The sequence below is a fragment of the Sinocyclocheilus rhinocerous genome, unplaced genomic scaffold (assembly GCF_001515625.1).
Source record: "Sinocyclocheilus rhinocerous isolate Xijiao unplaced genomic scaffold, SAMN03320098_v1.1 scaffold1330, whole genome shotgun sequence".
Lineage (NCBI taxonomy): Eukaryota > Metazoa > Chordata > Actinopteri > Cypriniformes > Cyprinidae > Sinocyclocheilus > Sinocyclocheilus rhinocerous.
This window is the reverse complement of record NW_015665026.1, coordinates 485,357-509,983: the sequence shown is the minus strand read 5'-3', so window position 1 is coordinate 509,983 and position 24,627 is coordinate 485,357. Positions and strand designations below refer to the sequence as shown.

Below are 24,627 nucleotides of genomic sequence, written 5' to 3'. Positions count from 1 at the left end.
AAAAAAAAGAAGAGTATACACTAACGTCGGCCAAAGCATAGCTTATTTATTCAAATCAGCTGGGGAAATGCAGAACAATGGAAAATCAATCAATAGCCTGACAGAATTCTTAATCTTCATATAACGTTAGCCAACATATTAAAACACAAGTTGAAAACAATAGGAAGGTTTATCAAGAGATAGCATTAAAACGGCTTTTAAAAACGTACTTCGTGTAGGCTATATCGTCTAAAAACAAAAAAATGCAACAATGCCCATTTTACTTACTTAGACCATGCGTTATTTGTTCAGTGAAATTATCAACGTGGTCTGGTGAAAGACGGGACCTGAGGCGATTAACAATAAAATTCCTGCACTTGAAAAAACGCGCTCGGCAGGAACTGAAGTCGCAGGCACGCAGAGATAACGAAAAGCAAGCCGATAAGAGTTTCAGAAAGCGCCTGGACATCCCGCACCACCACCGAAGTGGGTCTTCGTTAAAGGAATAGACGGCGCGGACGGGATCGCAGCGGCGGCGGGTTGTAGTGAATGACGTGATTGACATTTGCTGGCTTTGGCCAGCCTCTAAGCTAACGCCTACGTGCCTGTATTGAATATGATTACGCATCGCTCCAGTAGAGTTATTGTAAGACAATTTGACATTACACAGTTTACACAAAACTTTTCCGTTTCCTTCTAATTCAAAATAATCCCACACCTTCTCGTCTTTCGCATGGTCATTTTTGAAATCACCGCAACTGACACAAAGAAAACGCATGCGAGGTCTGAGGTAAAAATTTAGTTTCCGCCCAGATAAACTTTTAAAAATAATGTATTATTTTTCAAACGTTTTATTTTAACTTGTTATTTAAAATGTTTTAAATGCAATGTTAAAATGATGGTAATTTGAATGATAAAATCATGTTTTTGTTTTTCTTTTTTCTGTCGTGTAATCGACTATTGTTTTCAGTGTCGACTAGTAGGAGCTCTACCGTTTAGTCGACTAGTCCCGCACATCCCTAATAATTAGTGGTTCTTGGTGGTAACAGAACACCACAACAACCACACAGTGACTTTTTTTACACTGTGAAAGGAGATCTGAAGTGCAGATCTGGGTGAGTGAAATGCTAACCTATCGTATCGTTCTCCCATGAATGCATAATGATCTGCACTGACCGAAGACTGAAAACCAGCACAAGTCAAGAAACAAAGGCTCAGTCAGTGTTCAGAATATCCCAGCTGTGTTGACACAATCCCATCACTTGCTTAACAGACAAAGGAGACACTGTGTCCCCAGGGCTAAATGCCATTGGAGTTTCCGACTGGAGACTGGGTCCTTTCACCCATTTTATGCCAATAAACCTACCCATGCTGTGGCCACACAAAGGCCAGACTAATTTTCTTACCTCTCAAGTTTATTCTCTTGCGCAGCTCTGAGTAATTCCTGGATGTTCTTAGTGATCAGCTCCGTTTTGCTGATGACGTCCTCTGTGCACGGTAGAGACGAGTCACACTCGCCCTCAGATGGGTTTTCTGACTGCGGCACTGTACTATCGCCAGGCCAGCCGCTCGCCCTGGAGAAATTACTCTGCATTGACCTGTGGGGAAAGTTCAGTGTAAAAATAATTAAATATATATAAAATACATTTTTTTAAATATATATATATATATATTAGTTTTTAAAACAACAAAAGGTTCAAGACAAACCCAGACTCGTCCATCTCAATGTGGTTCAGTGCATTATCATAGTCACTTTCTGGCATGCTGCTCTGGGCGTCTAATGTGGATCCCTGTAACAGGAATAGAGTCACAGTGAGCTTTCTGCAGAAACAAGGGATGCTACCTGTTACTGACAACTGGTGCTCACTCAAAGCTTGAAGACACAGCATCATGCTTTTGGTGTAGTATCAAAACATCAGCATAACAGAGCTGTAAACCAGAAATATACTCAACGCAAGCAATCACACGCAGATGCTTGGCCACCATGTTGTAAATACTTAACATGTTTTCGCATTACCAATCCAGTAACAAACCCTCAAAACACAAGGGGGCGATAGAGTTACCTTCAAACATCTGCATTATTTATCTGGTCTGCATTATTATTCAAATAGCTAGCTATAAACATGTTAACAGTTTAACTAACTTGCTCAATAAGACTCTCTTCAAACCATTGCTTTGCCATGACAGCAGTTGACCTTCAACTAAAGAAGACAAAGCATTGCACTATCAACACCAAGGTCATGGGTTTGAACTAAAAAAAAATGTAATCCAAGTTGATTCGGATAAAAGGATCTGCCAAAATATAAAATGTAAATACTTTTATTATTCAAATAGCTAGCTATAAACATGTTAACAGTTTAACTAACTTGCTCAATAAGACTCTCTTCAAACCATTGCTTTGCCATGACAGCAGTTGACCTTCAACTAAAGAAGACAAAGCATTGCACTATCAACACCAAGGTCATGGGTTCAACTGATTATGAATTAACTAAAAAAAAATTTAATCCAAGTTGATTCGGATAAAAGGATCTGCCAAAATATAAAATGTAAATACTTGGATTACATTCGGATACATTTCAAAACGATGGACAACATCAAACTTGTGTAGCTAGAAACATCTGCATTCACGTACTTGCGTAGAGTATGTTTTGGGTCTGAGATATCAGAGAGCCAGTGACTGCTTTACGCATCAAGCAGAGTTGTGAGTAATGTTAATGGCTGGTGTCTCTTGTAGTGTGTACGGTTTAACGTTAGTAGTCCAGCTGAGGTACAAGTTGTCCATTGGTTGGATAGATCGGTGGTTCATGCACTGAGTGAATGGGGGACAGATAAAAGAGGAGCCCTTTCAACAGCCTGTTCACTGAGCAGGTACTTCACCCTTTGGGTTATCTCATCCCAGGACCAGGACAGAGTTGAGGGGAACGTGGGAAGGGAGGAGAAGGCAGTCACCGGGGGACCCTTCCCAATCTAAAAAGGGTTCAGATTATGTTTTGAGTGGGCAAAGGTTTTTTTTTTTTATATGAATGCACAAAAAGAGAATAGGGGCTATCAAAAGCATGCCTGAAGTGACGATTCACTGGGTTACTAAATGAGTTAAAACCAAGGGAATAATGACAGGGCTCTACAGTGCGACCATTTCAGTCACATTTGCTACTTCGTGCGACTATGAAGCGTAGAGCCCTGAATGAAACAGGAGTACTGAAACCAATTCCAGATTTGGTTTGTACTTACATTTGATGGCAGTGGTTGAAGAGTCAAGGTTGTGTCAGGGCAGACGGTCTCTCCTCTAGGGAGGTACTGCCTCAGACCAGAGCCGGTCTCATACATCGACATGGCCCTACAGCCACGTGGAGCTGCCCTGTGCGGGAGGTCCTGCGGCCTTGCCAAACTGTTAGGTGTATGCCATTTCAGAGTGCTGTTCTCATTCTGGAGGGAGTTCAACTGAAAGAAAGGCGCCAAGCAGAGTCAGGCATTTGGAGCAAAGATGGGAGTGTTAAGTAGGGCTGGGCGAGATGGCAAAAAAATAAATACTTGATTTTTTAAATCATGTTGAGGTGTGATCTGACTGCTTACCTTGCTCTGCATGAGTCTCAACTCCTCACTAAGATGGCAGTTGACCTTGAGGAGCTGCTGGATCTTTGCTTCAGAGGTGGTGAGGGCACTTTTCACTTCCATGAACTCCTGCACAGTGATGGGGCTGTCCGACAAGTCTGAGGACTCTGAGCTCTGAGAAGAGAGATCACAGTTAAAATTTGGTCCCATGCACAATTACACACCCAGAGGAACTCCTGATGTACCTTGGTCCGCTCGTCTTTTCCAGATGTTAGTTCTTGCTCAGTATCCTCATCGGATGCCACACTGTCATAATCAGGCTGATCCATCTCAGAACTTTCACTGCCATGACGGTTCCCAATATCCTTCAGAATTAACTCTACATTATCTGGACAGAAACAAAGGGTGGAAGTTGAGCTTTATGCATTATACGGTTCATGATAAAAGAAAAACCCAAAACCCCCCTTCATCACCTTTGAAATTATCAGGAGTATTTCCTTGTTGACGGCGCTTGGCATCAGTTAAAATATCAACAACCAGCGTTGCAAACTCATGTGCATTAAACCTTGCAAGCTTCTGACGTCCCTGCAACAAACACCACGAACAGAAGGAAACTCAAACATTATCAAACCAACTCCATTTTAGAAGGTGAGTATGCATCTTTGTCAATGTACCTGATTCCTAGTGGAAGAATATTCAGGGTTGACAGGGAGGAAAGGTACCACCGTGGTGTCAGTTACCAAGGTGCTGTGGTTCTGAGTCGCAAGCCAGACTATAATCGCAAAAGAATGACACCATTCAAAATGTTAGGATAAAATCAGGATAAGTACTTTGAGGGGAATAATGGGCAGAGATCAGGATATGACACTTCTAACCTGCATCTGTTTCTCTTCTGTCAACTTCATCATAAACATCCATAGCTAGTTCTTCAAACTGATGATTACTGAGCTGAGAGCAGCACAACAAGGTTATTATACAAACAGCAAATCTCAGGTGTCAAAAAGATATTGGATAAATAATTGATTAAAAAAAACCTGAAATCATATAAAAATTCTTTCCTCGGGTCTCTAAGGAAATTTGGGCATTTTTGTATCGGCAAAAAAAAAAAAAAAAAAAAGAAAAACAGCAAACTACTGTACAACTTACTGATTGAAGCTTCTTCTTTGCTGCTTTGGCCAATTCTGACAAGTCAAGACTGCTGTATGTAAAATAAAATTAAGACAGCTGTTATCATCTGATAATAAGTTAGTCTAGCAAGACAAACAGGTTCTACTTCCATACTTACACATTTCTTATCCATATGGAGCCAGCAAAGAAAACCAATTCTACAATTAAGTATTTTAATCAAAAACAGATTAAGGACAGGTGTGATACAAAAGCGAACTTATCCTACCTGTCTGCTATCTGAGGAATTATAAAGTGTTGACCATTTTTATGATCTGAGAAAACAAACAAACAAACAAAAAACAGTCTTTTCAGGCTCTCAAATCTTTAAGGTACATGCTGTACTGTTTTACGGAGATACTGTGGACTGACCTGGCTTTCTTCCACACAGATAGAACGCTAGTCTATCTGTCAGCTCATACTGGATCCCCACCAGTCTGTCTGCAAGTTCCTGGTGTCCTGCCTGCCTATAGTAGGACATAACAGATCACAGAACATTAAACATAATTGAAAACTTCTAGCTACATATAATTGAATCTTTGTATTGATCCCTCAGATCTGCTTCTCTCTCACCTGGCGTAGTCAATAGGAGTATTCCCAGAACTGTCTGGTGCTCCGGGATCTGCTCCATACACAGTGAGCAGCTCTGCCTGTAGCAGCTGGCCTGCTTTAGCGGCCACATGTAATGGAGTATTTCCTTTCTCCTGAAGAAAACAAATGACGTGGCATTCACTGGAATAATTCAGTTAAGGACAATACAGCTAAATACCTGCTATGTAGCGCATCCATTAAATAGAAAACAAAGCAAAACAATGAAACCTTATTCAACCTTAGCAGTGGATCGACACAAAGATATCTATATACACTGTCATGCAGAACACATTTGGTCAAAATTGAGTTCTGAAATCAGATATCATCAACTATGCTTAGATTCAGAGATTTTTTTTTTTCAGTTTCAGTGTTGGTATAGTTATTGTTTTTAATATGTTGTTTTAATATTACATTACCTAGAACAGAAAATGTCGCAGTAGCTTTAAAACTTACTGGATGGAAAAAGTTAGCCTGTGCTCCCAACGACAACAGCCTCAGACACGTTTCCAAATTGCCGGTTCGAACGCTAGAGTGTAGTTGCTGAAAAAAAAAGGGCGAATTCATGGTTTATTTGGTGGTTTTGGTCTCAAGAACTTGAAGATCACATCAGATGTAGATCTTTGATATGCCTTGTTTGAATCTCAGTTTCATCTCAGAGGTTCTTGTCCACTCATGTCATTATTATTATTATTATTACATTACCTTGCTGAGGTCTATGGCTGTAACACTATCATCTTCACGACACGGCATTCGATGAACAAATGCCAGCATTTGATATTTAGCCTTTATGAAATCTGTTTTGTTGGGGCTGAGAGAGAAGATAAACAACAAAGTGAGCATGTTCATGCTGAGAGATTTGCTTGGTTCTAAACGTCACGATATATGGGACTCACTGGACTCTGTCCTGAGGATTGGCTTTACGTTTTCCACTCATGATGGAAGATGGATCCAGAAGACTGTGTTCCCAAATTGAATTCGCTCCATTACTGTACAGGGACTTCACCATCTGTGGATAAACACCAAACACTTCACCTCAACTTCCTCTTTGAGACAGAAAACGTGACTCCAACATCAGACACATGAGAAGTTTCGAGACGGATGTTGCGGCAGCTTACAGAATTCACCACAGGTCTGAATTTAGCCTAATGCAGTATGACTTGTTTAGCTCTTCTGGTAATTCAAGACTTAAGATGGACGTGATGTGTACTGACTTTATCTTGTAGTGTGGTGCGTACAAACAAAGCTAGAATGGGCAGCTGTGCAGACTGCGGTGTTCTACTCCTGTCTGAGGAACTAAGATACAACGCCTCATTTCCTTTTAATGAACCTCAGGAAATGCAAAGCTAACCTGGAGATGTGAGGGGGGCCACAGAGTTTGGGTCAAGTGCCGGACCTGAGAACTGTGGCGGCCCAGACCTCGGTGAATACTGCAGCATTCATCGCAGATCAGAACTCCACGATTGATCGAGGCCCAACGAGGATCTGAGAGGGAGAAAGAAAAGCGTTGCGAGTCATGAAGTATTGCACAACACAGATACAAATTCCCCTCAAAAGGCAGTTTTCTAGACATGCTTCCTTTAGTTTCATAATGACCCTTACAACTTGTTTGAGCAACAAGTTGCCATACATTTACCTTTATACATGTGACTCTTTTGTACAAATGGAGAGATGTGCTTGTTTCCATTGAAGCACAACATGCTCTTTAGATCATTCACAAATAATACATTATCATTAGGATTCAAGTGCTGCTGTCAATAAAGTAAAAGAAGTACAGTAACTTATTTAATGCATTGTTTACATAATAACTCAGATTTTTACATTTATTCTCAGGTGAGCAACAAATAGCATTTTAACAGTCAGATATAGACCAAAATATAGATTAAATTTATGTAGATCATTTAGACCAGTTGGATCGCAAACAATGCTATATAAATATAAGAGCATATAATAGTTAAAAAAAAATAATAATAATAATAGTATAATAGTTAATAATTATTATTAATAAAAAAGTATACTTAATGTGTTTTTATAGCCGCAGATGATTTTTTATAGTTTTTCTTGTGTCAAAATATATCAAATGAAACTAAAACAAATAACCAGTTTTTCATACGCTAAATAATAATAATAATAATAATAATAAAAAACAATCTGTGTAGGTATTAGTTGTTTTAAAAAAGTGAATTGGCTAATGTATTGGACTACATTTCCCCCCTTTTTTAATAACAACTTGTCCATAACCAAGTTATTTAAATTGTATGTTTTATTATAATAACAATAACTGTTACGACAATGGTAACTAGATATTTTGATGGAAACTGGTTTCCATATATTTTTGAAACGTCTTCCCTTCTCATTAAAATAAAGATTTTGTGGTTTTACTTCTCAGTAGAAATTGAGAAACTACAATTTGTTGGTTGATCTGAATGTAAAAATTAGTTTTTTTGTTTTTTAAACGAGGGCCTGAACATCATCGGTTAGCGGTATTCTATTCTCCAGTGGGAATATCGGGATTGTTCTTTAACCACCGAGCTCTGTTTTATTCAGACACCCATATCCATGCAATCCCTGAGGATTATTACTGCGTTTGCTTGAGAATAATCTCAAATAAATTCCGTTTCTAAACATCTGTCTGAATAAAACCCTGCAGGATCTCATCTGCGTTTGTTTGATGTTTGTTTTGTTTGTCTTACCGGGCGCGCTACAGTCCGCGCAGATCTCTCTGTTTCGCGCTCTAATGGACATCATACAGCTGCGTCACACGACAATCTAAAACATTAATGTGATTAACGCATTAATGAGGGAAAGGGACAGATATGAGGAGGAAGCGTTTCACCTTGTTCCTCCTTATTTGACGCGTTTTTTACTTCCTGGAAAAGGAGGAGATCGGCAGTCATGGGCGGGTGTTCGTCAACATGACGCCCAACATTATGAAGCTGCAGGCCCGGAGGCGAGCGACGCGACGCGACCACTATCAACTGACCAATAGCGTGTTAGTTTGTCGCGTGTTGTCATTTTTATTGTTTCCTTCATAAGTGCAAACGAGAGGGGGGAAAAGAGGAATTATTATTTTATTTTTTTTAATATGAGGGATTTTTTCCCCCCTGGTTAATTTCTGACCCTGGGTTTAACGATATTTTAATTTATTTATTTTAATGAAAAACAAAGTATTGACACGTGTGTTCTGACACTAATGATTGTTTGAATGTCACTAATTTTAATAAATATGTATTGGCTAAAATATCTGGCGGTGAAATATGGAGAACGTAAACCTTTTGGCCACTTGATTTGCCTTTCTCTGCGCATAAATTACAAGTTGACATTTACTTACCTCAGTGTTGTTTTACACAGTGATCTTATATCATCTGTAGGAACCTTTCTTTGTTCTGTTCATCAATTATATGGGTCATGTTGGTGAGTCTCGAAGGAATTTTTCTCCCTGAAAAACTGAGATTAATTGGGGCATTTAGAAGAAAAGGCCCTAGAGATCTCCAAGTAGAGCATGTCTCTAAATGAGCAATTACTGCAATTTACCTTCTATGTCTTCTAAGTCATCTTCGTAGATAAATTACAATTAAATAATTATTCATTAAAACATTATGGGATAAAGGGGGTACCACTTTCGGATCTTAAATGTCAATTCAGGTAAATTGGGACACTTTTGACATTGGGGTAAATTAGTAGTTTACACAGATTAATCCTACTAAAATGTATTTTAAAAATGTACAGTATGTGCCACAGCCACAAGGTGGAGACAAACACTAACAGAATTCAAGAAATAAAAATGTTATTTTTAATAGTCCATTTGATATATTTTATGATTGTCTTCCACACTTTATTGTATGTATAATTATTGTTGAGAGGAAAAAAATAATAAAAAAATAAAGTTAAAATTCAGAAAATGTAGCAAGTGATAAGAAATGCAATAAAAATCTCTTTTAAATACTTTTATTCATTCCATCTATTCTTGACAACACAGATTGTATAGTTATTTATTTATTTTTCTGAAAGGTTTTCAGGCATCCTACAGTGCAGCCAGCGCATGTAGGATGTGCACTGTACACAACATATACATACATTGCAGTATAATTGTGTGTATATACATTTGTAAATAAAAATTAAAATAATTAAAATAAAAACCTCACTGTTGTAATTACAATTCATATTCTTTTTTGTTTCAATGTTTCTGTAAAAATAAAATAAACATAAAGAACAAGTTATTTATTTATTTTTCTGAAAGGTTTTCAGGCATCCTACAGTGCAGCCAGCGCATGTAGGATGTGCACTGTACACAACATATACATACATTGCAGTATAATTGTGTGTATATACATTTGTAAATAAAAATTTAAATAATTAAAATAAAAACCTCACTGTTGTAATTACAATTCATATTCTTTTTTGTTTCAATGTTTCTGGAAAAATAAAATAAACATAAAGAACAACCCGGTGTGTTTTTACCTCAGTGTTTTGCTCCTGGCTTTGACATGACCTTTAAATAAACATCATACATGAATTTCCCATCTATCTCTAGACCATAACAGTCATGGCCATAGGAAAGCAACCATCCTGTCTGTGTACATAGGCTACAGTACAAAATAATATTGTCAGCAGAACTTGAAAAATAATACTTTTAGGGCCTGACAGTGAGCAATGTGGCACCATTGCTGTGGCCTCCCAATGCTTGACATCAAAAGACATTATGCCTTCTAAATCACCCGTGCTTCCAAACTCAGCAGGTTATGTCCAAATGAAGGATCGTCTTTCAGCTAGAAAATACATTCACACAGACGGTTCATGTGGAGTTTCAGCAGTACTTACACACTCTACTTGAACACGCATTGCACATTTAATACTGCATTTTGGTTTAATGACTATGAGGATGAATACAGACATGAATGAATTGTAGTCCCTTTCCTGGATTGATTCCTATGATCATAAGTATCAAGAAAAATATATTTTGTGTGTGGTCTGCCCTTAAAAGCTAACTGACCCCCTAGCATGAACAGTGCAAGCTGATCACTACAGCCTGCAGATGATATTTGTAGTTATCTACTATTTTCTTATTGCCATTGTTGCTTAAAGTAGGATAAGGGGTCTGCCACTAAAGCCAACAGGGGGTTGCAGAGGCTCCGAAACACACGTGCCCAGAATCTCACAAGACAAAATGATCATCTAAGATCCATTTGCTTTGAATAAATTGGACTGGCTCATAGTGACCACATTAGACCAGTCCATCTGAGACAGTTTCACATCACATAAGACAGCAATCAGCTGTCTCTTTTCATTATTTCATACATTGGTTTAAACAATGATAGATACTAAAGGACTAAAAACAATCAGAAACTAGTGGAAGACTCCACAAAACCACCTGATATTTAAATATACACATTAGAACTTTAGATTGATTGTGAAATTGCTGCTTAGAAATAGATCAAACCAATTAAATACATTTCTAATTTAATTTTTGGCCTGTTGAACTATTCTTGATGAGGAGGAAAGGAGGGAACATGATTGGGAATTAAAACAAGCTAGACTCGAACCCATGTCGCCCACATGAGCACCAATGGCTCAATTTCAATAGAGGCCACTCTAGGGACTGTAGCTCCAACTATAAAAACCATCAACTCCAGTACTTGTGTGTGGGAGTTTGTATGAGAAATGTTTTTGCGTATGACACCTCAAGAGGTTAGAGCTAACCTTTTTTATGAGGTTGATTTTTTATTATGTAAGTTTCTAAACAGTTTCTCTTTATAAATTCAAGCATAACCTGGATTTTTCACAGTTCCGTCTTAACACACCAGCTGCTGGTCTTTCTGTAAGAACACTTCAAGATAAAAGTCTCTCCAGCTCTACTACACTAATAAAACCATACTTTCTCACATCACATGACCAATGTGCATCTCTCACCCGTCCAGCAGCTGGTTCAGCATCAAAACACAAAAACAACATACAACATGAAAAAGAAAAAAAAAAATCATGGAATGGCTTTAAAATCAAAGCTTGGCAATATGAAGTTGTGTACAGCTGCCCGCAGGATATAAATGAACCCTGAGGGAGAACAGAAACACATTAATGTAACAATAACTCATTCACAAATGAATGGATGCTATTGGCTGGAGTGGACCTGCTGTAGTTAACCACTAATATTCCACAACCGTTACTGCATGAGAGGTTTGGTTGACTTGATGGCTGCATCCCAATTCCCATACACATCCTCACAACAGAGCGCTGAAGTGATGACACATTTTTGCAGGACAAAAGTTAGCATCACCCTGATTCCCTCGCCAAAAACCCAAAATAATTTTTCCATTGGCTTTAGGTTTATTGCAGAAAATAAGCCCTGTGACCAAAAGTCTACGATCATGATAGTCTTCAAAAGTGATCACAACTTTGATTGTGATTCGTCTTTACATAAAACTTTAAAAGATGGATTTTGCTTTTCATTGCCTAACAACCTCTGTAGTCCCATTTAGCCACTTGTTAGCAACCATCTTTTTAAATAAAACTTTGGGTCCCGCCCCAAACTCACGCTATTGTTTGAGCCAATGCTGTGTCAAGATGGTTGGGATGTTTTGATAGCACCACAGAGCCACAGTGTTTCACTTTTCAGGGAAATCAAGCTAAAATGGATTTCTTATAGTTTACTCTGCACCAGACCCAGTTCCAGAATTAGATCACTGAGGGTGCTTCTGAAGTTAGCTTGATCTAGCCTTAGTATGTTTTTGACCCATCCATTGCTATGGTTATCACTTTGTCAATCAGTGCTATTTCGAGAGAGAATCCTGTATAAATATGCAGAATCATTCCTGAAACTTTGGGAACAAAGTATATGGTATATGATTCTACCGTTCAACCTTAGTGACCGTGGCTCTTTCGCCATTGCAAATCAACCAATCAGAAGAAGTCGTTCCTCCAAACGGGAGGATAAACCAGTTGCATATAGTTGATGCACCATGGCGCAATCTATCAAGGAACCAGCCTTGATTCTCCATGGAAGCCTGTTACAAATGTACTCTGGCAACAAATATAGCTCTACATAGAAATTATATGTCTTCATGTGCATCATAATATCATTCAATTCCATATTTTGTTTTTATAAATAAATGTGTACATGTCCACGTAACACTTGCTGATAGCAACTCCATATTTACTTCATCTGGTCCCAGACTCCAAAAGGTTTTAAAAAAGGGATGCTGTCGAGTTCCAACATCTGCTGAAGGTTTCCGAGTGTTTGAACCAGGGAGTCTGTGTCCGTTTTGCAGTTACAGTTGAATTGTTTTGGTTGAGTTTGTTTTAGCCCTGGATGAAAATACCAATCAAGCGACTGCTTTCCTTTTTTTCCCCATCTCTTTCATCACGGAGGAGACAGAGAACTTACAGTACTGGGTTTCCTTCAGTGTCTGCTGTCAGCTGGCCTGTGAGAGCCGTTCAGTCAGTGCCGCCCACTTACCATGCCAGCTCAGCTCAGCTCATCTGATCGCTTACATGTGGAGATGTTCATCACATTCGCTGAGCCGGGACTCTGTTTGTCAGTGATAGCGACTTTCTTCACTGTCTGAATTGTAGTCTTTTAACCCGATACCTTTCTGTAGCTTCATTAGAGACTCTCTCATCTGTAAACACACAAATACATCTTTGAAATCCTGTAGTGATTGCAGTTTAAAGGAATAGTTCATTCTAAACATTTAGAATATAACCATATGGACCACTTATTTCTTCCAGTTTTCACCTATTGGGGTCCACTGAAGTAAGCAAGGCATATGGGTTTAGAATGACATGAAAATGTGTAAATGATGACAGAATTGAAATTTTTGGGTGAACTATCCCTTTAAGTTTCTTTATTCCTTATTGTTTTACACTCTATATTGTTTTATTAATATGATGCAGTTATGAAAGTTTCACATATTTCAAACTTGTACTCGATCTTACCTCATCTAACAAAAGCACAGACGACTTTATTATTTCCTTCCATTTCTCCAGCTCGTTTTCATGGTAACGCTGCTGAGATTTCAAAAGTTGAGCCCATTCAATCTGTGTCTCTGGAAGTTTACTGCAACACACACACAGAGCGAAAAACATTCCTCACACAAGTATAATTCATGTTCAAATGCTGAAAATGTGTTTAATAATCAGTATTTTTTCCTAGGAAAAATTGACTTGAAAAGCAAAATCTGAAAAAGAAAGAAGATAATCAGACCTTTTAGAGAATATATGCTGAGTTAGGTGTGTAATGAAGTAAGAACTTCCATCTTATGCAATGCTGCTTCTCAATTAAATTGATGTTGTAAGAAAACTAACAAAAATACAGATGACTAAAATCATGTTTTGCAGAGTGGCACAAATAGTGCAGGACAAGTTACAAATAAACAAATAAACACATTCAAGGATCTAGTTACCTTTCATGAGATCTGAAACCCTGCCAGGAAGTCAAACCCTGAGCAGTGTATTCCAGCATCCAGAGCTTATAAAACAGCATCATGTTCAAAAAGACCAGCAGCACCAGGCTGAGGAACAAAAGAGGACAAACTCAGATCAGCTTATAAACCGCTCTATATCAGCTACATCAAAAAAAACCTCAGTACAGCTGAAAATGTTTTGACAGCATTTATACGCTCATCATTGGCGCCGATTTATGTTTCTGCCATGTTTCATAACCATGTTTTGTGTTTTTATTAAAATAAAGTTAACATTGGCCAGCCGCATTATCACATTGTTTATTACTTATCAGAGCTGTACACACTAAATAAAACCCAGTAATCCACACATAAGATGAAATCAACAAATGCAAGGAGTATTCAATGAAGCCTGTGTGCATTAATGTTTACTTTAACAGTATAGAGATTTTCACAGAGTAAATGACCAAATATCCTGCTCATTTTTCCAACTTTGAAGCATAGCCTACTGCCACATAAATCTCCATGCGATCGCCTAAATATGAGCTACTGATAATGATAACTTCTCAAACACAGATTTATCCAGGCCTGGTTCCAGAGTTAAATACTGAGGGTGCTTCAAAAATTAGTGAGTGTGCTCTAGCCTCAATGAACATGTTCACGTATACAGTATTTTTGTCCCATCCATTACTCGTTCGAGTGTGAATCCAGCATAAAATATGTGAATGTCATTCCCGAAACTTTGCAGCGTGTATGTGGCCGAAAAACTCTGGTGTTTTGAGCGGTGAGTGGATTCTAACTTAAACGCCTCTGATTGGCAATTGCATTCAAGAAATCAATGGTATGTCTGTGATTGGCTACATTGCTAAACGCTAAACGCTAAAGCACGATGTAAACAGAAACCTTTTGACGCTCTCCAGAGTGCAAACACAAATATGCACTGGATAGTTTGCCAGATCTGTTTCACCAATATGAATAGAGAATATCTCGAGTTTTTCCCACGGGATCGGTGCCTATCAACATTCATACAGATGAAAGCATCGAATACCTTACACAAATCCTGCAGGATGTAATGAAAACAGAAGAGAGAAAAGACATGAAGCCAAAGAACAACAGACTGTAACAAATTCCAGCTGATCAACAGTTTGAGCTACTTATACAGGCACTATGAAACATGTGAAAGAAATGGAGAAACCTTTTAATCTGACACAGACTGACACAGTATGAAGATTAATCAGAATGAAATCAGACCTCAGACTTTAAAAAGGCATACTCTATACTTTTGTATCATGCTACAGTATGTATAAATCAAATTCTTGTATTTTATACCAGGAACCTTGCTTCATAAATGAGATGCACGTGCTAAAATGAGCAATTTGGGAGAAAAGGAGTGGAGAAAATAAGTTTTTTGTTGTTTAATTCCCACTGAGAATACTTACACAGAGCTGATTATAAGCAGGAGTTTGGAAACACTGTAGAGAGCCAGGCCTTCAGATCCATGGTCTGGGATGTGTCTGGTCTGTGTGGATCCTGCGACAGCACATACATTATAATCAATAACACAGAGAGAGAGTACTTTAAAAGTACAACAAAACAACATTATTATCCAGGGATAATGCATAAAGTGTCTTTGAGATTTGGCTAATGTCGCACCTGCCACGTGTTTGATGCGATGGATGACACTCTTCTCATCCTCAGGTGTGGTGACGGGGCTGAGCGCCTCGTCCAGGTGCTGCTGCCTCATGTGCGTCAGGGGCCGTTTCCTCCGCCTCATTGTAGCTGTGCGTAGCGCTTTGGATTTGGGAGACTGTGTGTGAGGTTCAGATAGCACCAGCTGTACCTTACTCAACTCCAGCTCTACACATAGAGCAAAGAGAGAGAAAGAAACAGATATTGTTTTCATCTTTATTCTTTCTATCATGTCCTGTGCGTTTTTATTTCTATTATTTTATTATCTTTTACTATAAAATTTAATAAAATTAAATATTTAAAAAATTTGATCTGATTTTAAGTTCATTTCAAGACCATTATTGGCATAAACATTGTTTATCTTCATCATTTTTATTTACATTTACATTTAGTCATTTAGCAGACACTTTTATCCAAAGCGACTTGCAAATGAGGACAATAGAAGCAATCAAACCAACAAAAGAGCAGCAATATATAAGTGCTGTGACAAGTCCCGGTTAGTCTACCATGTAGCAATTTTATATATATATATATATAATCAAAATAAAACAAGTAGTTAGAATAGAAGAAGAATAGAGATTGCAAGTGTTAGTGGGTCAGGTGTAGATTTTTATAATTTATTCCGCAGCTTTATTTTATTAATCCCTGCCAAAACTTACCTAAATACCTAAAATATTCATCCAGGCCACTCCAGAAGTTTCGCTCAATGAAGCCCTTGACCAGTCCCCATGGCTGCTTCCTGTAGCGTAGTTCAGCTGATACCCTTTTAGATTCATAAGAAAAAACACAGCATTTTATCCTTACATGCTATAAATGTTGTTGTATAGCACAGAGCATTACATATTATAATGATATTTATTGGATTAAAGATAGAGTAAAGAATGAATAAATATAGAGCACAAGCTTTACCTCAGGCGGCACTTGTTCTTGGCGACTCTGGTGAGCATGTAGCGGTTGAGCGTGTAAAAGTAATCGTGATACGGGACATCGTGAGCAATCACCTCAGCGTCGATGATGTAGCACTCGCTCACTTGACTGGCCTTGTGCAGAGTCTGGAAGAAAAACAAAGAAACAGCTTTTCACAGCGTAATCAAAAGACAAAACTACATGAAACACGTCCCGTATACTGTATGTGGCTTGTTTATCTGCTCTGGTGAGCTCACCTGCGTCTCTGTGACTGTGGCCGTCTTTGGGGCCAGTGGATTGGAGAGGGAGATGGTGTACATGATCTCTCTGGTCTGATTACCAGTGTCCTCTTTCTTCCATGGGTGATAGACCACATCTGAAAAGAGAAAAAAAAGGTGAAATCAATAACAGACAGATATAAGCAGAAAGACAGACAGACAAATAGATAGACAGTTGGATAAAGACTGTTAGATATATGATTGTTACGTGATAGATGATAGATAGATAGATAGATAGATAGACAGATAGACAGACAGACAGACAGACAGACCATAATGGTCAACCTGAAAAGCGTCTCTGCTCCAGAAACTCTCTCATGAACTGGGATTCAGTGAAGAGGATGTCATACATTTTATCCACACTGAACTTATACACTTCATTAATGTACAGTTTCCCATTCAGATCTTCCTGGAAGGCCTGCACTTCCCCTGCTGAGAACACAGAAACAGGAAGAGTCCGTGTGTCAGACCAGATGTGGTGCAGTATATACAAATGGTAAAAATCCGTTTTTGAGAGAGCGTACACACCCTCATCATGTGTTTCTGACGAGTCGCTGAGTTCAGTGGGAAGGTCCTCATTGTCGTTGAAGTCAAGGGAGGGTGAGGGGGTGGGGACATGGGCGGAGCCACTAGTCTCTGGCAGCTTGTTGTCAGGTAACGGCAGGGGTAGGAGGTCTTCAGGGACACAGCCACTAAAGTCCTCCACTGGGGGCACGTCAAACTACACAGACAGAAAGAATATCAATCACTCAAAACATACGTAGCGTTTGCCATCCTAACATTATGGTGTAGTGGTCAGGTATGGCAACATTAAACCATTAATGTCATACAAACTACTATTCCCACAGTAACGCAGTGATATGTTGTGTGAAGGGATCTGGTGCTTACGTTGACCGGAGCGTCTGTGCTGTCTGTGGAATTCAGACTGCTGTTGGGGAAAACCTTCCTGTGGAGCTGGGGGCTGATGTCCATTTTGGCATCTGGGGTTTTGGGGCAGTTGTCATTGGCCTCGTTTTCTTCAGCGGGAATCTCCTCACAGTACCTGCACCAGGGAGAAGGGCAACAGCTGCAGGTCAAGATTACCAGCTCGGGCAGAAGAATAGACCCTCTCCCACAGATAGCAATGGGATGGACCGATGGATAGTGGGTGAAAAGGAGATATGAAGATGTCTACAACAAATTAATGGTCATCTGAATATTGGATGCACCAAGTTTGACTAGGTATATCTGATTGGGTACTTTTGATTTGCTGATTTTGATGGTGTTTTTAATTTATTGAATCGAGAGTGGCTAAATATATGTTTTAAAACAAGTCTCTTATGCTCTCCAAGGCTGCATTTATTTAATCAAAAATACAGTAAAAACAGTAATATTGTGAAATATTATTACAATTTAAAATAACAGTTTTCTATTTTAATATATTCAAAAATTTAATTTATTTCTGTGGTGCAAAGCTGAATTTTCAGCATCATTACTCCAGTCTTCAGTGTCACATGAAAATGTAGAAATCTCTTAAATTACGAATTAACATATGTTTTCTGGACCTCTTCTAACAAAGCCGTGAGAGAGGGTGGAGATTTGTAAATTATGAATCACCTAAATGGTTGAACATTCATGACAGGGGAAAACTCACCCCATGGTGTTGAAGTCGTCATCAGGAGGTACATAATCCTCATCATCACTGGTCAGACCCAGTTCATTCCCATAACACTGATGGACAAAGTGCCACAGCTCTTTGGGACACAATGGCTAAATAAAAACAAGAGACACGGTGGGTGAACATGGCAACCAAGCATTTGTTTTCAACAGATCACTGGATATAATGCCATGTCTTGTCCAACCTTTTCCAGTAGAGCATTTTGCCAGAGTCTGAACATCATCATGTACGTCCGATCTCTTGCCCCGAATGAGGTAAAAAAGTGCTGGAGGAGAACATGTAGATGTTTAGTGTTGGTACACTACTGGTGTTATGCAAAAGTCAAAGGCCTGTGTTTACCTTTTCACTGTCTGTGCACAGCTGGATGGCATTGGGGATGAGTCTAGCAGTCTTCTCTTTCGTCATGGAGCAAACATCTTTCAACTTCACAGTCAGCTACACACACAAGACACCACAAACTCAACAAACCAGCAGAAGCCACATCTCAACACAGCATGTTCACTGTATCTTCAAAAAAAAAGGCAGAAATGTGATTTTCGTGCAAAATTAGCTGCTTCCCCTCACACAGCTTTCTGTTTCAGCGGTTCAAGAATATGGCATGAGAGACTGATTCCCTCTAAGATGAGAGTAATTCATCAACTCACCAGCGTTTCCCAGCGGAATATGTTGCTATAGAAACAGATCCAGTTTTCAGAGAGGTAGAGGCGACCCTGCAGGAGGATATCTCTCTGCAGGGCACAGGAGTAGTCTGTCAGGATAAGGCGAGAGGTCAGAGGTCATGGATGTTAGGATACAGCAGCCCCTTTCATACATATTTTTTTTACATATTGTTTCCAATCACACACCAAAAATATAATAGGCTATCACTAGTGGATCTACATTTTTTATAAAAGTTGTGAAAATTTTAATACCTATTATACCGTAGCATAAAGATCAAATATAAGACTCACCCACAATGAGGCGCTCTGTGTCAGGCAGCTGCTTAAAGAGCTTCCTGAAGTCTTCATTTCGCTGTTTGTATGTGGGACTCAAAACCTGAATGACAAGAGGAGAGAGAGAATGAGACCAGCTATGTACAGTACACATAAACACACATACAGCCACAAACATCCAAACAGAGACAGTCAAAACATTCAGCATTTCCGAGAGGGTACAAAGAAGACAAACTGTAAAGGATCATTATACAAAACGGGTGCCATTTGTGTCCCCCATATACAACATAAAAAAAGTTTTTACAAAAAATATATATTTTCAATGCTCTGTTGGCTTCATTATCTACGCCAATGTACTGAATAAGCACTTCAGTTCCTCTGCAGGCCAGTCCTGACTGAAACCACAAACAGTTTGGAAGATGCTCATGATCTAACATAACCAAAGCTAAACAAGAGGAGGGAGATAACTGTCTACTCTTCTCCTCTCTGATTGGTTGCTTACAGCAGGAACACTCTCAGAATCCCAGTCCCAGTCCGTCCAATCACACAGGGGCACTTCGGGTTGTTGGACCGCCTCCCAGTCGTAGAGCCAATCAGACTCAGCCTCAAAACAGAGGACTTCCATCGCTCCTGTCTAGTTGTGGAGACGTTGCCACTTATTGTCTCAGCTCCTGACAGTGGTGCAATGCTTCAGCATGTGACCTGAGCTCCAGTGCAGCTTCACCAGGCCACGTTCTAAAATGACCTGGAGTAACCTCTGCAACTGTACTTTGGCATTACCTATTTTGTTTTTTAAGTGAGTCTCAGCACCTAAACACCAGCCAAACAATCTTCCACATGCAGCAGGAAAAATCCTCACACTGAAAGACACACATCGCCCTTGACAATGAAAATGGAGCACGTTTTCCTCAGGAAATGAGTCAAATTTTTAACAAGACACAGAGGACAGTTAGTGGTAACATGTAGTGATGTTCGTCCTTTGGAATTGATCACTTGATGCTCTCAGAATGGAAATGTTCCTTGCAGCTGCTCTCTTCTTGTTTTAGGGTTTACACCTGCTGATCCACCAAATTTACAAAATACAAGAAGCAGTTCCAGATCCAGCCAATAACTGAGGAACGTTGCCACTTTACAATGTTTCAAAAAATATTTTTTCTTTCAAAATTCTTTCTTCAGCATGCATATTCAAAATTGCACACATTAATATCCTTGCAAGCCAAGATGCGTTCATCTGCTGTGAGTCGCTTTTGAGTAAATTTCTTCCCAGAGGATGCAAAATTTGTCTCATTAAATCTCACAGAAAGACCAACTTGAGCTGAAGCAACCCTTTACTATGGCAGGAAAGAGTTCTCACTGAGACTTTCTACAAAACAATTGTGCCAAAAGGAATGGGAGTGGCCTGAGAGAATGTTTGTGTGTGAGAAACAGGGAGGGGGAGGAGCTAGGGAAGCCAGCTGGCCAATAGAATGCCAAGGAGAAGAGAGAGGAGGGGCCGTGTCAAGATGTAGTAAGCTCTTTGCTTCAGGCTGTACATTTTTCTCACTCATGATCGAAGAGCTGTGAGATTTATATGCTTCTCCTAGGACTGTCATTACACCCCTCCCAATCCCAGGCCAACCTAGATTTCATGTCTCTCCAGAAATGTTGCAAAAACACCATTTATACTGCAGTGATAGCTGCTGTTGTCAGTTTCCTGAAGACCCTGAGACGCTTAATGCCTGAACAAGACACTTCAGCTTCCACAAATGTTTTCATTTCATTACAAAACCCCCAAAAAATAGCATGAAAAGCAGAAGTTTTTTGGCTTCATGAGGTGGGAGTAAGATCAAAACAGTGGGAGGTGGAGGAAAATATAGGATGGAGAGATAAAGAAAGTTTGAGAGAGAATCACAGAGGCCCCCATTGTGCACAAGTCATTTTATGGTGTTAGTGTTTAGGCGCAGCCAAGGACAACGCCTCAGTCTTCCTTCTCTCCCTCATACTCGCACTCTCACGGGGTGAACGAACTCTAGTTAACTTCCTGCGCTAGAGGAAGGGGGGACGTTGAGGGGATGCCAAATGGGTGAATCATCTCTCTTTCTGGCCTCTCCTTCAATCCCCTCTCAATCAAAACATCTCAGGCCGCTACTGAGGCAGACTCATTGTTCAGCTCAGGAGCAAGACACTCAGTAGAATCATCTCATTGCATTTGTTTTGGAAGCTCTAAGAAAGTCCCTTATTTGAACAACTATGTTGGGTTGTCACTTGATGCCAAATCAAGTCTGGGTCAAATTGGTATTTCATTTGAGATAGTTACCAAAATCTAACCAGGTGTGGTCATTGGAGAAGAAGGAGGATGAGTCCTGTTCTTCTCAAGATTTTTTCTCTGCTGGCTTAACGTCATATGGAGTATTTTTTTTCCTTGCCACAGTTGCTCTTCGCTTGTTCACTCAGGGTTTGAAGGCCTAATGCATCATTTTCTGTAAAGGTGCTTTGAAACGTAATGGATTGTAAAATGCGCTACAAAATAAAAATGACTTGACCCTCCCCGCGACCACATGGGATGTGATTATTTACAGTCCTGTGGCGAAAATGCTTTTTCTTCACTGATGCCCAACTGGAATGGATGTCAGAAGAGTGTTTACAGTTGACATCTTACAGCTTGTGTCTGTCTCATCTGTCCACCCAGGAAAAACAAAAATGAGCAAAGTTTAATATTTTCTGATAAGCTCACACTAGGAGAGAGTCCCAGCATCATTGTTTCCAGCTGATCTTTATTAACAGGCACTGCTATCTGCACACAGCTGCTGGTGTCCACACATCTTGTTTTCTTCTGTTTATGGAGACATGCAGAAGCTTCATACTCATTCAGACTGCCCTTGTACCCCCCTTACATTTTTAAGCCAAGTTTGAACTATCATCCATTCACATGTCAAAATTTGGTGCAGATCACTTGCTTCAAATTGAAAATTCATGTTTTCACTTTATTTTATCAGTGGAATTTCAGCAATGAAAATGCATTAAATAAAACAATATAATATAATATGATATAATATAATATAATAATCAGTATTTGTCCATCAAATTGCAAAAAAATATGCCTGTGAAAAACTGCAAAATAGTGTGCATTATATAAACATTCAATTCTGCTTTTAAAGTGATTATGGGGAAATAATTTAAATGTTACATATTTAAAATGTAAAATGTAGGGATAAAATGTAGACAATAAGAGAACTTCACAGATTATTCTCGCAAGAGAGAGAGAGAGAGAGAGAGAGAGAGAGAGAGAGAGAGAGAGAGAGAGAAAACAGTAATCTGACATGAGTTTCAGGAGACCTCAAAATCTCATATGAACTGAAATGTTTTTCATCAAATTCCTTCAGAACCAAGTTATCTGAGCTATACTATGCATTTAAATTTTTAGCTGTATTATGTTCGAGCAGTAACATAGCCTGATCCATGGCAGAAAAAGAAACACTGTTTATTTGTGAGAAAGAACACTGCAGGCTTTGTTCTGCCATTCTGCAGTGCACTTTCATAGAGATGGCCCAGAGGTTATGACCAACCATAACACATTGACAAAACATCACAAAGGCACTTGTAAAATGATGAAAAAATGTCATTAAGAGCTGGCTGACCCGAAGAAAAAAATCTATTCTTTCCCACAGGAAAATAAATGCTGGGAAAAGTCAGGTCAAACATCCAGCCTTACAGAAGAAAGAGGTAATCATTTCCAACATGAAAATGTCTGTGAAAGCAGTTTAACTCAAACAACACTGGGAGGAGACAACCTCCCAGATTCACATGATTCTCATCATCCTACAACTGATAAAGCCATGCCCAGTGTTGTCCAATGTAGCAATGTTTATATTAACCCCTTAGCATTCCTGTAAAATTTGCTTAGAACGCCTACAAAAGGCATACCCAAAGTAAATTGCATGCTGTTCTTGAACCATTTGGAGTACAGTATATGCATGGTTTTGGTCTCTTTTGAAAGGCGACACTCTGAGGTTTGTTCTGTTTAGGAGTGTCACTGTAAGTCTTACTGATATTGAGTAATAGAACTTTGAACACACTGAAAAAGGAAAAAAATTCTGCCTACATTTTTTTTTTTTTGTAAACAGATGCCTGCACTGCAGATGACAATAGCTGGGAGCTATTAGCTGGAAAACACAATGGGATCACAGCATGAAGCCTTGTTGGCAAAGACACTGATTATACCTGCTCTGTTGATTGTATCTTAAAATGGAATCAGCTTTCCAAAGATATGTTTAGCTTCTTTTTTTTTTTCTTTTTTTCTCGAGTTGTATGCCACGAAGTTACAGGTTAAAGACAATGAAAACAAATATAGTGAAAGTAACCATGCTATGGGCTATTATGTGCAAAAAGGGGCTAAAATCACATTACATCGTAACATTACAATCTAAAAACTAAATCAATGCTCTTTAAAGCAGAAGTTAAATTCACTAAACTAAAAATGAAAGAAATAAAAACAAAAGCACAGATTAATTGCATTATATTTTGATTACCCCTTTACAATAGTCACTTTACAGTTACTGCTATCATAAAATACACTTACCTGTAGGTTTAAAATTGTTTGTAGACTTGCATTTGCGTTTGTAATTTGTTATTTTGTTTTCAGAATTGTGATTTGCTTTGCACTTCTCGGTCACCGTATTGCGCTCCTTTATGGCGCATGTTCCCTGAAGTCTGTGAAGTTTAGCGGAAAATCACATGCAGAAGGCTCATGAGCTCCTGACAGCAAAATGGAAATATTTCTATGACTTTCTAACACATAAAGATGGAGAATATATGTGTGAAATGTACGTTTCAAACACATTAAACAGCACAAGTTGCGTCTCTGTAGGCAGCACATGTATCTGTCAGAGCATCTAACGGGGCAAACAGCTTTAAACTATACGTGCTAACTATATCCTACCAGTTATTTTAAAGCCCTTTATATAAGTATATCTCATGTTTAGGACAAATTGGATTATGCACTTTCCCCGCAGCAGCGAACTCTGTGTCCTCTGCTATTTTTCAGATGCGCTTGTATCAGACTACTGTATATCGATATACTGTAGGTGGTATTGCCTCATATCATATCGTTCATAAAAAATATATTGATATATCATACAAACTCAATATACTGCCCAGCCCTAAATGCCAATATCATACAAACACACAACACAACATTGAATATCAAAAATCACTGATATAAGTAGAACATACAAAAGAATAAAAACAGACTTACGTTATACCAGCTTTGACTTTTCTGTGTGTTTGAAGAATCCGAATTTGATGGTGGAAGAAACAAGAGAAGAACAGAGGAACATTAGAGTGAGTTTTTAAGGTAGTCATTCAAATACATACAAACACGTATATTAGACTATATACATACTATACACACATCACAGGGTTTAATTCAAAATCTGCAGGTATACCTGTGTGTTGTCCACATATTCCTATCTATCTATCTATCTATCTATCTATCTATCTATCTATCT

General features: G+C 38.9%; 2 protein-coding genes across 10 annotated transcripts in view; both read right to left on the bottom strand.

Annotated features, from left to right (window-relative positions):
* The window catches only part of git2b (G protein-coupled receptor kinase interacting ArfGAP 2b), a 12,619-nt gene extending 4,427 nt beyond the window's left edge, over positions 1-8,192 (bottom strand). The window contains exons 1-19 of one of the 3 annotated variants that reach the window (XM_016541930.1): positions 7,977-8,192; positions 6,635-6,768; positions 6,180-6,292; positions 5,989-6,094; positions 5,740-5,826; positions 5,269-5,399; positions 5,068-5,162; positions 4,925-4,970; positions 4,817-4,822; positions 4,678-4,729; positions 4,407-4,479; positions 4,206-4,303; positions 4,005-4,116; positions 3,777-3,919; positions 3,553-3,705; positions 3,211-3,420; positions 2,857-2,946; positions 1,687-1,769; positions 1,386-1,577 (exon numbers count right to left, since the gene is read on the bottom strand). In XM_016541930.1, the coding sequence (XP_016397416.1) occupies positions 1,386-1,577; positions 1,687-1,769; positions 2,857-2,946; positions 3,211-3,420; positions 3,553-3,705; positions 3,777-3,919; positions 4,005-4,116; positions 4,206-4,303; positions 4,407-4,479; positions 4,678-4,729; positions 4,817-4,822; positions 4,925-4,970; positions 5,068-5,162; positions 5,269-5,399; positions 5,740-5,826; positions 5,989-6,094; positions 6,180-6,292; positions 6,635-6,768; positions 7,977-8,031 (1,979 nt within the window). In that variant the 5' untranslated portion in view covers positions 8,032-8,192. The remainder of the gene's footprint in view (positions 1-1,385; positions 1,578-1,686; positions 1,770-2,856; positions 2,947-3,210; positions 3,421-3,552; positions 3,706-3,776; positions 3,920-4,004; positions 4,117-4,205; positions 4,304-4,406; positions 4,480-4,677; positions 4,730-4,816; positions 4,823-4,924; positions 4,971-5,067; positions 5,163-5,268; positions 5,400-5,739; positions 5,827-5,988; positions 6,095-6,179; positions 6,293-6,634; positions 6,769-7,976) is intronic. The other 2 variants (XM_016541931.1, XM_016541932.1) reach the window with 2 other exon arrangements.
* Positions 8,193-12,626: 4,434 nt separating this feature from the next.
* LOC107730968 (GRAM domain-containing protein 1B-like) overlaps positions 12,627-24,627 on the bottom strand; it is a 53,255-nt gene continuing 41,254 nt past the window's right edge. For 4 of the 7 annotated variants that reach the window (XM_016541924.1, XM_016541926.1, XM_016541927.1 and 1 more), the window contains 18 exons: positions 24,375-24,395; positions 19,160-19,244; positions 18,854-18,957; positions 18,549-18,644; positions 18,394-18,474; positions 18,186-18,301; positions 17,441-17,594; positions 17,081-17,273; positions 16,838-16,984; positions 16,532-16,650; positions 16,278-16,420; positions 16,028-16,131; positions 15,333-15,536; positions 15,119-15,209; positions 14,728-14,739; positions 13,683-13,790; positions 13,216-13,336; positions 12,627-12,899 (listed from right to left, as the gene is read on the bottom strand). In XM_016541924.1, coding sequence (XP_016397410.1) covers positions 12,816-12,899; positions 13,216-13,336; positions 13,683-13,790; positions 14,728-14,739; positions 15,119-15,209; positions 15,333-15,536; positions 16,028-16,131; positions 16,278-16,420; positions 16,532-16,650; positions 16,838-16,984; positions 17,081-17,273; positions 17,441-17,594; positions 18,186-18,301; positions 18,394-18,474; positions 18,549-18,644; positions 18,854-18,957; positions 19,160-19,244; positions 24,375-24,395 — 1,983 coding nt within the window. In that variant the 3' untranslated portion in view covers positions 12,627-12,815. Of the gene's footprint in view, positions 12,900-13,215; positions 13,337-13,682; positions 13,791-14,582; positions 14,740-15,118; positions 15,210-15,332; positions 15,537-16,027; positions 16,132-16,277; positions 16,421-16,531; positions 16,651-16,837; positions 16,985-17,080; positions 17,274-17,440; positions 17,595-18,185; positions 18,302-18,393; positions 18,475-18,548; positions 18,645-18,853; positions 18,958-19,159; positions 19,245-24,374; positions 24,396-24,627 lie in introns of those variants that run through there. The other 3 variants (XM_016541925.1, XM_016541929.1, XR_001638733.1) reach the window with 2 other exon arrangements.